This window comes from Balaenoptera acutorostrata, chromosome 5, assembly GCF_949987535.1.
Source record: "Balaenoptera acutorostrata chromosome 5, mBalAcu1.1, whole genome shotgun sequence".
Lineage (NCBI taxonomy): Eukaryota > Metazoa > Chordata > Mammalia > Artiodactyla > Balaenopteridae > Balaenoptera > Balaenoptera acutorostrata.
The window spans coordinates 44,650,203-44,662,567 of NC_080068.1; the positions used below are offsets into that span (position 1 = coordinate 44,650,203).

At 41.7% G+C, this 12,365-nt stretch overlaps 1 protein-coding gene across 2 annotated transcripts in view; it reads right to left on the minus strand.

Moving 5' to 3' along the window:
• The window catches only part of ENOPH1 (enolase-phosphatase 1), a 36,395-nt gene that overhangs the window by 4,649 nt on the left and 19,381 nt on the right, over nucleotides 1–12,365 (minus strand). For both annotated transcript variants that reach the window (XM_007165620.2, XM_007165621.3), the window contains exons 2-5: nucleotides 8,513–8,614; nucleotides 6,863–7,065; nucleotides 4,653–4,785; nucleotides 2,282–2,405 (exon numbers count right to left, since the gene is read on the minus strand). In XM_007165620.2, the coding sequence (XP_007165682.1) occupies nucleotides 2,282–2,405; nucleotides 4,653–4,785; nucleotides 6,863–7,065; nucleotides 8,513–8,614 (562 nt within the window). The remainder of the gene's footprint in view (nucleotides 1–2,281; nucleotides 2,406–4,652; nucleotides 4,786–6,862; nucleotides 7,066–8,512; nucleotides 8,615–12,365) is intronic.

Sequence of the window (12,365 nt, forward strand, 5' to 3'; positions counted from 1 at the left end):
TGCTGACAGTTCAAAGCAGAGGCCAGGTGAAATGGCTGTTGGTACATAGGTGTAGCCTGGCCAGCTGGTTACACAGTGAACCTTGAAGCTGTGTGTCCACGCATCTGTCTCTCACCTTCAGTGCAGTTAGACACGCAAATGCAAAGCTTTCCAGGATGCAGAAAAATAAGATGACAGTTTGTAGAACCCTTGCACTTTGAGGCTGACCCAAACCAGGACGTGCAGCAGGGGCAGGTCGCCACTAAATCTACTGAGCTTTCAAAACTCAAAACAACAAATGGCTGTGATTTGCTACCATCTCCCTAGATCAAAAATTCCAGTCTAGATTCACCGAGGATTGAAATTTAACAAAGATATTGGCGGTTACTGAATGTCAACTGTACGTCAGGTAAAATTAAGCCTGTCTACCACTCTTTCTCTGGAAAACACATTATGACTTCTTGAAGGCATTAGATGACCTATGCTGGTTAAGATTTTTTTTTAAACTGCTTCACAAATTAGTATATATTTGCTTATATGCCTACAGATCATACCTAACATGATAAACCAAAGCAGCAGACAAAGAATATACTCACACACGCTAGCACAGATAAGATGCCTTTGCCAGCAGCCTGGGTTTGCCTTTGGGCGACATCTCTGAAAAGCCCCAGTGAGTGGGAGTGACTCTAGTTCTGCGACAACGAACAGGAGGGCTGGAGGGAGGAATGTCAACTACAGACTGCCGAAGCTGCTTCCACGGGGGCCCAGGGGTCCCTCGGAGCTACCAGATAGGAGAGCGCCCCTGCCCTCCGCCCCTTTTCCCTAATTCCCTTCTTGAGCCTGGTGAATTAGATGTAGTGTATCAGAGCGGCTGCACAGTACACAAAGCCCTGTTCTATGGGTAAACGAAGGGTAAAACTTACGATCCAAGATGAGTGGAAGAAACACAAATAAGTAAAACTATCCTCCAACACAAGTGCAATTACAAATACACCAAAGTAGGACCCGGAGAGATGCACAGACTCTAAGGAAAATGACCACAAGATCAAAGGCTGCAGCCAGCTGGGGGAGTGTGGAAAAGCCTCGCCAGCCAGGGGCAGAGACCCCCCACCTCCCCCAGCACCCCCCGATCTCTTCGCCTGCTGCTGCGTGCTTCCTTCTTCACTACCGGTTCCTTCTGTAATTCTCTGGAGGACTCATATTCTTTTTTTTTTTTTTTTTTTTGGAGGACTCATATTCTCACACAGATGCTTGAGCGTATGCTTTACGTTTGGTCAAAACTGCTCTCGAGGGGCTTCCCTGGTGGCGCAGTGGTTGGGAGTCTGCCTGCCGATGCAGGGAACACGTGTTCGAGCCCTGGTCTGGGAGGATCCCACATGCCGCGGAGCGACCGGGCCCGTGAGCCACAATTGCTGAGCCTGCGCGTCTGGAGCCTGTGCTCCGCAACGAGAGGGGCCGCGATGGTGAGAGGCCTGCGCGCGCACCGCGATGAAGAGTGGCCCCCGCTTGCCGCAACTGGAGAAAGCCCTCGCACAGAAACGAAGACCCAACACAGCCAAAAATAAATAAATAAATGATAATTAAAAAAAAAAAAAAAAACTGCTCTCGAAATCACTTAAATTGCCAATAAAGTAGAGTATGTGCTGTTTCATACATTCACCCCTTACAGTGATAATGCATGGGCTAATGCACTGTATATAATATAAAGAGGGCCATGCTGGGTAAAAAAAGACGCCAATCTTTAAACGTGAGATCCGTGTGCAGTGAGGCTGAGGTTCACAACGTGAGGGGCGCCTGGGGACTGAGCCCATCTGAGGGAAGGGAGAAATGAGGCTCCTCCTCGCCGAGGGGCAGCGCGCATCAGTCAGCAGGACAATGAGGCAAAATCGCTCCAACTACACACTTCTCTCTCTCACTTTTTTTTGCTGAGGGTGCAGAGCTGATCTCACTGCTGTTAAGTACATTTGATGCAGGTCCACTGTGGCTTGACTGTCCTGGGCAAGCCACGCCCCTACCCTCATACCCCTGGCTGCATGCTCCCTCCCACCCTTAGGGCTGGCTGCCTTCTGTTGTTTCCCCACTTCATGTTAAAAGGAGAAGAATTCATCTTTCCAGTGCCACTTCCCCCAAGGATGGGTAGATGGAGAGGAAGGTGGGTTGGCCGGTCCACTGTTTCCTTTTATAAACCTGCTTCATTTTCCAGGGCTACCCACATAAACTTTCTTTACGGAGGCAAAGCGTTTGCAGTGCCAGGCTCGGCTCCCACCCTGGAGTGTACAGTGCAAGAAGTCAGATTACTCACCTCGGGTAACGTCCGTCAGAAACAAGATGTTGTTGGTGGAGCACCCAATGCTGCTGGCGATCTTTCGATAACTCTCACTCTCCACTTTGTGTCCAATCTTGGTATCAAAGTGACCGTCCACAAGCTGGACACAGAGGAGGGGAAAGAACGATGCTACAAACACACATGTAACCCAGCCCCTCTGTCTCCCATCCCTTTTCTCTGAACTACTCGACAATCATAGCGACTTCATCCACTCAACAAATATTCCCTGTAAGTCTACTTCATAGAGGACTTTATGGAAGCTACAAAAAGTAAATATAAACTAAGGTTTTTATAGAAATAAACATTTGGAAAAAGAAAACTACCGGGCTTCCCGGGTGGCGCAGTGGTTGAGAATCCGCCTGCCAATGCAGGGGACACGGGTTCGAGCCCTGGTCTGGGAAGATCCCACATGCCGCGGAGCAACTGGGCCCGTGAGCCACAACTACTGAGCCTGCGCGTCTGGAGCCTGTGCTCCGCAACAAGAGAGGCCACGATAGTGAGAGGCCAGCGCACCGCGATGAAGAGCGGCCCCCGCTTGCCGCAACTAGAGAAAGCCCTCGCACAGAAATGAAGACCCAACACAGCCATAAATAAATAAATAAATAAATAATAAAAATAAAGGAATTCCTTTAAAAACAAAAAAAAGAAAACTACCAATTCAATGTATATAAGATCATTTTATAATCTTGGTTTTCTTTCATTAGCATTAATTTTATATCCAAAATCTTTTAAAATATATATGCCCTACTTCCTATCCCTAAAACACTATATTCACTCAAACTACTTATTAGACTGGGTTTCACCCGATGAAAGGTTCTCAACTTTGTCCTTTTGATCCCAGAATGACCAGATTTCTCTAACCTGCCTAATTAGTAAGCTATTACTTTACTTTCAAGAAACCTTCATTTTCTAATTAAAACATTTTAAAATTCTACCCAAGAGCTTGTATATACCCTTGACATCTTAGAAATAAATAATTGGGGTCAAATACATAACTTACTAATTTAACCAACAGTCATTAAAATAAGTTCACATTTAGGATCAGCTATTACGATGTGATCTTTCGAATATTTTCAGAACTTTTCACAAACTAAAAATAAGCCTAACAAAGATAAATTAAGGTAATATTAATATTGTGATTTTTAAAGTTAAGAATTGTTTTGCATATTTTCTTTCTCTCTCAAGTCTGCCTCACACTAAGCAAGTGTAGGATAAAGTTTTATTACTGAACTCGGAGGGTAATTACTGTGTCCTGTCTACTATCACCTTATTGTTTATTTCATCAGAGCAGAAAAGAAGCTTATTCAGAGGAGAATAGTTAACAAGCAATTAAAGGGTTTTACTACTGATTTAATATTTGACTTAGAACTAAGATGAAAAGCAGGAAAGTAAAAATGAGACTATGGCAATCTCCAAAGTCAAAGTGTTCTCTGCACATGGTAGAGGGTCAATAAATATTTATTTTAAAAAAATAGTTGGCTGAGTAAACTATTGTGTATCACTAATTTCAGCCTGTATTCAGTTAGTCAGCATTTCTTTTTAAAGTCCTAAATGTAGTCCCTTTTTCCAATGACTACCCTGTCTTCCAGGGGACGTAGGGACTGTGGGACAGAAAAGCTAGCAGGCCTTTTCTCAGGTACAAGGAATGTTAATAGGAGGCCTTAAGTAATCACCGTGTAATAACATGCCCAGTTCTCTTACAGAAGAATGCTGATTCTGCTAAAATAAAATCTGTCTCTCTCCAAAGTACCAGAAACAAATGAATCCACCATGTACTCTCCTGCATTCAAGAAGTCTGTGTGCCCTTTTGTGAGGGATAGTGGCATGTGCCACTCTTTCACATCTTACCTGATACTTTAAACAACCAAAAGAAGCCATTAGTTTCCTTTCCTTTGGGTTCATGATTTTCTAATACTGACAAGATAGCTGATTTACAAGCTAGCTTAGGTCTTATTTATCTGTGAGATATATATATATGGTTCTAATACTACTGTCATCAGAATCACTTAGGGTAGATATTTGAAAACGCAGATTCCCAACCGTAGCCCAGACCTGCCGATATAGATTTGCCAGGAAACAGGGCCCAGGGAATCTACATCTTTAACAAACTCCCCAGGTGATCCTTATGCACAGCAAAGTTTAAGAACCTCTGATGCAAAGACTGGTACCACAGCTACATTTCACCCTTCCACAATGTATTCCCCAGTTTTTCCACTTCTTTTTTACAACCTGCATAGCATATGTAAATGCAATTATCTGAATGCTGCTTAGCTTATAACTGTAGCACTCACATTCACTGTTTTATGCTTTGATGGTGTCAAAAAAACAAAGTAATCGGGTAACCTACCTCATGAATATCTCCCTCTGTAGAATGCCCGAATAACAGTTTCTGTGCCTCTACACTCCCTGAAGAATAGATATACACCTTCATTCCAGCCTCTCTCCATTTCCTGACTGCTGGAATCACATCTTCAAAGAACCTAGAGGGAAGACCGCCAAGTTGAAATGAAGGAACACGTTACCCAGCCAAATGAAAACCAGTCAGCTAGCTGCCACAAGTTTCTCTATTTGTGTCCAAATGGTCGCCAGGAAAAGCACCTCCATGAGACTGTGAGCTCCTGCAGATCTAATGAGCGTGTCCCCAGAGTTCCAGGGTCACAGTAGATTAGCAGCAGTAATTTAGGTCGAGGGGAGAAGAGTTTTTGACACATAGCCACACTAAGGACAGTAAAAAGTGATTACAGATAAAGAGATAAAATAAGAAAGGGATTTTTTTTTTTCAATTGAAGTATAGTTGATTTACAATGTTGTGTTAGTTTCTGGTGTACAGGAAAGTGATTCAGTCATATATATATATATATATTTTTATATATACATATATATATATATACACACACACACACATATATATATATATATATATTCTTTTTCAGATTCTTTTCCATTATAGTTTATCACAAGATATTGAACACAGTTCCCTGAGAAAGGGATTTTTTGAATTCCCAAGAAATTCAAAAAAGCAAACAACAATACTAGTGTACTGTTGTGTGCCTTTGATATAATTCATGACGAGAAAAGGTTCAATTATGTCCAGTGTGCCTTAAGAGAGCACGGAAATGCTTTTAGAAAGATCTACACCCAAACAATTAAAAAAATGTTTGGAGGCTCAAATCTTTGATTAGCTAGAAAACAGAACTACATTTCTTGAGAACTAAGAAAACCTTAGGTTTTACTATACAGAAAAAAAATTATGTAACAAATCAGTTAACAGACATGTACCGTTTCACATTAGCTAATCAGCAATGATTCCTGACAGTCTTGTTCACCAATTCTACAGTGGACAACATCACAGGAGATGCGTGAAAAGAGAAGTACAAGAAACGGGATGTGGAACCAGTCATCTATAAAAGATTAACTGGAAAATGTCAGAGACGTCTTCTACTGGATGAAACAATATTGAACAAATTGAAGAAAAGGGATTAGCTACTAGTTCAAAACCAGCAGTAACTGTGAGTTACTTTGTATGTTACTTTGCACTCAGAGACAGGATTAGTCTATGTTGAATTTGCAGATTGTTATTGCTCCAAAGCAGGGCTTAGAAGCCAAAGATGATTTATTTCAAGTCCTTGGTTTTATAATTAAGGAACTAAGACCAGGAGAAGGATGGGCTAACTCCTGTGAGCACCATCTCCTGACTCCAGTACTTTGAGTGTTTTACCAAGTGAACTAACTGGTATTTATTTCCACATCACTGGCTTATCCTGAAATTCTAAAGCATCCTTAAAAGGTGGAAGCCCCTTGTAAAGTACATAAAGGAATGGCATCTCGGTTGACAGAAAAACAAAAGAAATATAGGCAGCTAGTAACAGTCTTGGATCTCAGGGTTTACATCAGGCAATGCCCTGAAATCCTTAGTGGCAGCAACTTATTAAGATTTCTTAATATAGCAATATGGGACTCACGAGTCTCCTTCGGCAGGAGTGCTCTTAGGAAGCCCACAATCAAGACTCCGAGGTCTGGAAGCTGCTGTAAGAGCACAGAACAGAGTGGCACTGCTGACACTGAGTAACCCCACGGTGACGGGGTGCATAATTTTATAGCATTCTTACTTCTCTAACAGAGCAGAAAACAGGTAATCTAACTAACAATCCTGGGAAGCAGCCCAACCGTGCTGTCACTCATACGCCAAGGATCAGACATGACTTAGTTCAAGGAAGTCGCCATTTTCTAAGAAGCTGGTTTTTTTGTGTGTGGGTTTTTTTTTTTTTGCTTTTTCATTGGAGTATAGTTGATTTACATCTAGGAAGCTGTTTTAGACTTGGGTTAAAAGTCTCCAACCATCACACAAAGCCAGACACAGGCCTGGGGGATTTATCTGGGTGAAATGCTTTATCCCAGCTTTGAAAAAACAAAACACTCCCTTGTTGGAATAAAAAGAATGTTGATCTTATCTACTTTGCAAATCATGCAACTTACACTGGAGAGAGAGGGCTAGTGGAAAATGTATTTGCTTTGGTGGCTAGTGAAGTGTTTAGAGTCACTTGAGGAGCTACATACTCTGCTTTCATGCTCCCAGCTTTGAATGCCGCCCTCCACATGTGGCCCTGCAGCTGTTTCAGCGCCGTGGTCTTCCGGTCCAGAGACATCTGCCAGCACACGTTATCCACCACGGCCTGGATCACCCGCTGCAGGTCATCTGCCCCATTCCCGGATGCTGCTGGGATCGGAACAGCCCCATCCAGGTGGGAGTCCTCTTCAGCCTTTAAATCAGAAACAATACAAAATTTGTTTCTTACTCATTTTTAAAAAGATCCTTTAAATGATACCTGAAAACTAGCAGACCAACTTTCTCCAACTACCATTAGCACCGAGCCCTGTTAAAAATTAAAGTATCCTACGCTTTGGGACTGATATGAATGATTCCTAAAAAAAACTGGATTATAATTAATAAATTTACAACACCTTTCCTGTATCACTAAAGCTGAAACTTAAACCAAGAGGCATGTTGTGTGTGAGAAAAGAGATAGCACAAAATGATAAAATGTTATAATAAGACCTGGTTTGTTGATTCACTTACTAGGATCAACAAACCAGGACTTCAATTAAATCGGATCATTTTCTCTGTACTATAACTAACTGAGGAAGAAATAAAGAAAATCTCAGTGAAATTAGTTTATGCCTGGAATTCAATGAAAAGAAGCTAGTGAAGCAATGTCTGGGGTTGGTTTACATTCAGTCTCCTGCAATCTCCCACATCCTGCAAAACCCTAATAGCTATTTAGAAGCTGTTTAGCCTGTGACAAGGCGTATGTCCAATCCCTAAAGACTCAATGATTTATATGCTACAATGAGGGAATATGTATGTATGTTTCAACAACAGGCATTGAGACAACAAAAAAAGGTGAAGAAGGGAGTGTTTCAGACTAACCCTGAGTTATCTAGAAAATTCAACAAACCCAAATGCCCCACGCCTCAAAGGATATGACTCTCTTTCCAATCCTAACTCCTAACATTACAGAATTTACAGAAAGCCTTCCACGTTGCCCAATGTAGAAAATTAACTCAAAAAGAGCCAGAGAGTTAGCTCTGCACAGCATTTAAGACCTTTGCCAATGAAGCAATTTTAATAAGAAGAACAACAGATCGGGAGTTCCACAGCACACAATGTGGAAGGAGAAAGACTGAAAACTGGGGAGGGATCAAAGCAGAACAAAGTACACATAATGAAGGCGAAGGCGGGTATGAAGGCTGGGCTGAATGTGAGCTGGGGAGAGAGGTGTGTGAGGGCCCAGGGACTCTGTGAAGGGGCAGCAGGGGCTCACGCCATGAAGAGGAGAGAGTGGAGAATGAGGTAATGAGGTGTTATCACTTGGAGACATTAATGAAAAATGTGATGAGATGGCACAAGACCCTCTTGCATTCCACCCAGAAATGACTTAGTTTTATAAATACATGATATTTTATGCAACCGAAATAGCTCCAGAAAGAGGCAATTGTAGAGACAACAAACTGCCATTTATGTCATTATTTCTGGCCTTTTAATTATGTACTGTGAACTCCTAAGCAGGCAAGTCACTACAACGTCCGTGCCCTGTGAATCCAGAGCACTTATTTTAAAATATGCTCAGAGAATATTCTAAGTCTTTAGGCATCCTCAGTTCTAACACCCTTGGGAATGTAGAAGCAATGGAATAGAAATATCCCAACCTGTTTCCTCAAAAGATTGACATCCTGCTGGCACTCCTCTTCTTCCCAATGTGTCTGCAGATACTCTTTAACATTTTCTTTGATGTAAGGAAATAAAATGTCCTGGATAAAAGCGCAAAAGAAAAAAACAAGAATTAGCTTTAGTGGTTTGCATGAGATCAAGTTCTTCAACAATCTCACCTTAGCTAATTCTAGCAAATAAGACAATGAAAATTTCATTGAAAATATGAAAATTGGTGCTCTGGATATAGGAGTTGGACGGAGACTGAGAAACAAACGAACTAGATCAAGAGTCAGCACCTACAGCCCGTGGGCTAAATCCAATCTTCTCCCATTTTTGTAAATGAAGTTTTATTGGAATGTGTCCACACTCATTTGTTTACAGGGTGTCTATGGCCACTTTGGGGCCACAATGCAGAGCTGAGTACTTGTAACCAAGACCATATAGCCCTCAAAGTCTCAACATTTAGTATTCAGTCCTTTACAGAAAAAGTTTGCTGACTCAAACCAGATGGCTAGACTATACATCCTTGAGGGTTGGGATCAAGTACACCCTGCTCACAGCTACATCCCCACTGCACACCACAGTACTTGCGACATGAACGTAACTCAAATATCTGCTGACAGAATGATGTCCACGTATGACAAATTTTTTGTTGTTGTTGTTGTTTTTTAAATTAATTTATTTCTTTATTTTTGGCTGTGTTGGGTCTTCGCTGCTGCATGTGGGCTTTCTCTAGTTGTGGTGACCGGGGGCTGCTCTTCGTTGCGGTGCGCAGGCTTCTCATTGTGGTGGCTTCTCTTGCTGCGGAGCACGGGCTCTAGGTGCGTGGGCTTCCGTAGTTGTGGCATGCGGGCTCAGTAGTTGTGGCTCACAGGATCTAGAGCACAGGCTCAGTAGTTGTGGCACATGGGCTTTGTTGCTCGGCGGCACGTGGGATCTTCCTGGACCAGGGCTCGAACCCGTGTCCCCTGCATTGGCAGGTGGATTCTTAACCACTGAGCCACCAGGGAAGTCCACAAATGTTTTTAAAAAAACACCTGATCACCATGATTCTTTCTTGGAAATCAGAATACCTACATAATTACCCTATATATTCTGATGGGCAAAACAATTCAGAAATAAATAACCTGTCAGTAATCCATGCATTGGGAACATGATTTTTCTTAGGTCAAAATTTTTACATTTACTTGCAATTGTAGTGTATGTAGTTGTAATTGTAATTGTAATTGTAGTTGTAGTTGTAATTACATACAATTGTATGTAATGCAATTGTAGTGTATGTATCTTTTCAAATCCAATTTGACACATTCAGGAAAATATTAGTGTCTACCATATACTAAGATATGCTAATGCGGCATGGAGAAGGGGATTGAAAAGATAAACAAGTCACAATCCCTTTTCTCAAAAAGCTTCTGAAGAATCCAGTGGGGGGGGGGGGGGGGAATGGGGGATGGAAGGTAAACAAAGAATTGTAACGTGGTGCAAGGGGTGAGGCAGAGTATGAGCAGAATGCTGCACAGATGCAGGGTGTAATGGCCCTGCAACAGTCTTAGCAATACTCAGTCTGAAAAAACAGAAAATAAATATATGCTATGAATATAGACACCAGGTATACAATTCAGAGAAGGACTTACACTTTAAGGAAAAGTCTATAATCAAGTGGAATCCAAGAAGTCTGTTTATTTAAATTGATTCACTCATTTATTTATTCAAATATGCACCAAATGCCCAGTACAGGGCAGGCCCTTGTGGCAAGGGCTGAGGATGTAATTGTGAGCAAAACCCATATGTGATCCTTAATCTCAAGGAGCCAAGTAGCAGAAACAGACATTAAAGTTAAGGTGGTACTTTAATAAATGGTACAGACGAGAGGTACATAGTACTACTAGGGCATAAAATAGGAAAGTTTGACCTAGTGAGGGAGGTCAGGGAAGGCTTCGCTGGAGAAGTGACAACAGAACTGAGATCTAAAGCAATGATTCTGAAAGTGAGATTCAGGACCCCCTAGGTCCTGAGACCCTTTTAGAGGGCTCCACGAGGTCAAACTATTTTCAAAAAAATACTAAGATGTTATTTGCCTTTTTCACTTTCATTCTTTCAGGAGTGTACAATAGTTTTCCAGAGGTACACAGGTGTGATATCACAACAGACCCAATGCAGATATGAGAATCCAGCCATCTTCCTAGCCCGTTTATAAAATGTAAAACATTGTCTAAAACAGTCTTCTAACCATGTTTTCCAAAACAAACAAAATATTCTTCATAAAAATATATTATTTATTAATGTTAACAAAGTAATAGGGTTTATTGTTTAAAATGAATAAATATTTTTAAATTTCTCAGTTTTAATTGCTAATGTGGTAAATGTTGATCAATATAACCCACATAGGGCTTCCCTGGTGGCGCAGTGGTTAAGAACCTGCCTGCCAATGCAGGAGACACGGGTTCGAGCCCTGATCCAGGAAGATCCCACATGCCGTGGAGCAACTAAGCCTGTGCGCCACGACTACTGAGCCTGCGCTCTAGAGCCCGCGAGCCACAACTACTGAGCCCGTGTGCCACAACTACTGAAGCCCTCGTGCTTAGAGCCCAAGCTCCGCAACAAGAGAAGCCACCGCAATGAGAAGCCCGCGTACCACAACGAAGAGTAGCCCCCACTCGCCGCAACTAGAGAAAGCCCGTTCGCAGCAACGAAGACCCAACGCAGCCAAAAATAAATAAATAAATTTATTAAAGAAAAAAAAAAAAAATATATATATATATATAATCCACATAAACAAAAGTTCTTTGGGTCCTCAGAAATTTTTAAGCGTGTAAAGGAATCCTGAGAATAAGAAGTCTGAGAACCACCAAAGGTGGAAAGGACTAACCTGAAGAAGACTAGCAGAGAGAATGTTCCACACAGAGAGAACAGTGTGGGTAGGGAAAGACTCCTGTAGTGTGCAAAAGGCCCTGGAGACAAGCAATCCTCCTCCCTGCAGAGAGGGCTCACCAAATGTAAAACTAAGAATGGGCTCCAATTCACGAAACGCCAGCATGTGCTACCGCAGGGTCATTTGTGCCAAACAGCACACCCGGCTTCTTCTGATTAGTACTAACCAGTAGCAGCCCACCACCCAGCCTTGCGCTGAAAACCACTGATCTGTGTCTTCTCCCTCTCTTCCCTTTCCGCTTCCTCCTTATTACAAGCTTCTGCATCGTAAGATTTTCTTAACTACTACTACCAGAGAGTGAACAAGGGCAAAGAGAGAAGAAAGAAGCTGGCAGAGGGGAGGGGGTGGGGGGGATGGGCCAAATAGGTGAAGGGGGTTAAGAGGTACAAACTTCCAGTTATAAAATAAATAAGTCATAGGGATGCAATGTACAGCATAGGGAATATAGTCAATAATGCTGTAATAACTTTGTCCGGTGACAGATGGAAACTAGACTTATCCTGGTGATCATTTTGTAGTGTATAAAAATGTCAAATCACTATGTTGTATACCTGAAACTAATTGAATATTTTAAGTCAGCGATTCTTCAATTTAAAAAAAAAAAAAAAAAGAGGAAGCTGACAGAAAACTTTTTATTTTATTTCCTGCTAACAGGCCTGAGGGATGACATGGTTAGGACATAGTTAATAGATCATTATGAATAAAACCATGTTTTTTAGTGTGCATAGAATTTCCCTGACTGGAACAAAGGTTTGGCTCCATAATTAGAATTTTTTAACACTTCGGAAGACCCAATTCTAAGTTCAACTTAAATTGCACTCCCAAATGAAAATATACAACACAAGAAAGATATTACGGATTTTTTTGAAATGGTAGGACTGAAGTGTTTACCTCTCTTCACAATACGTTTTTCAAAT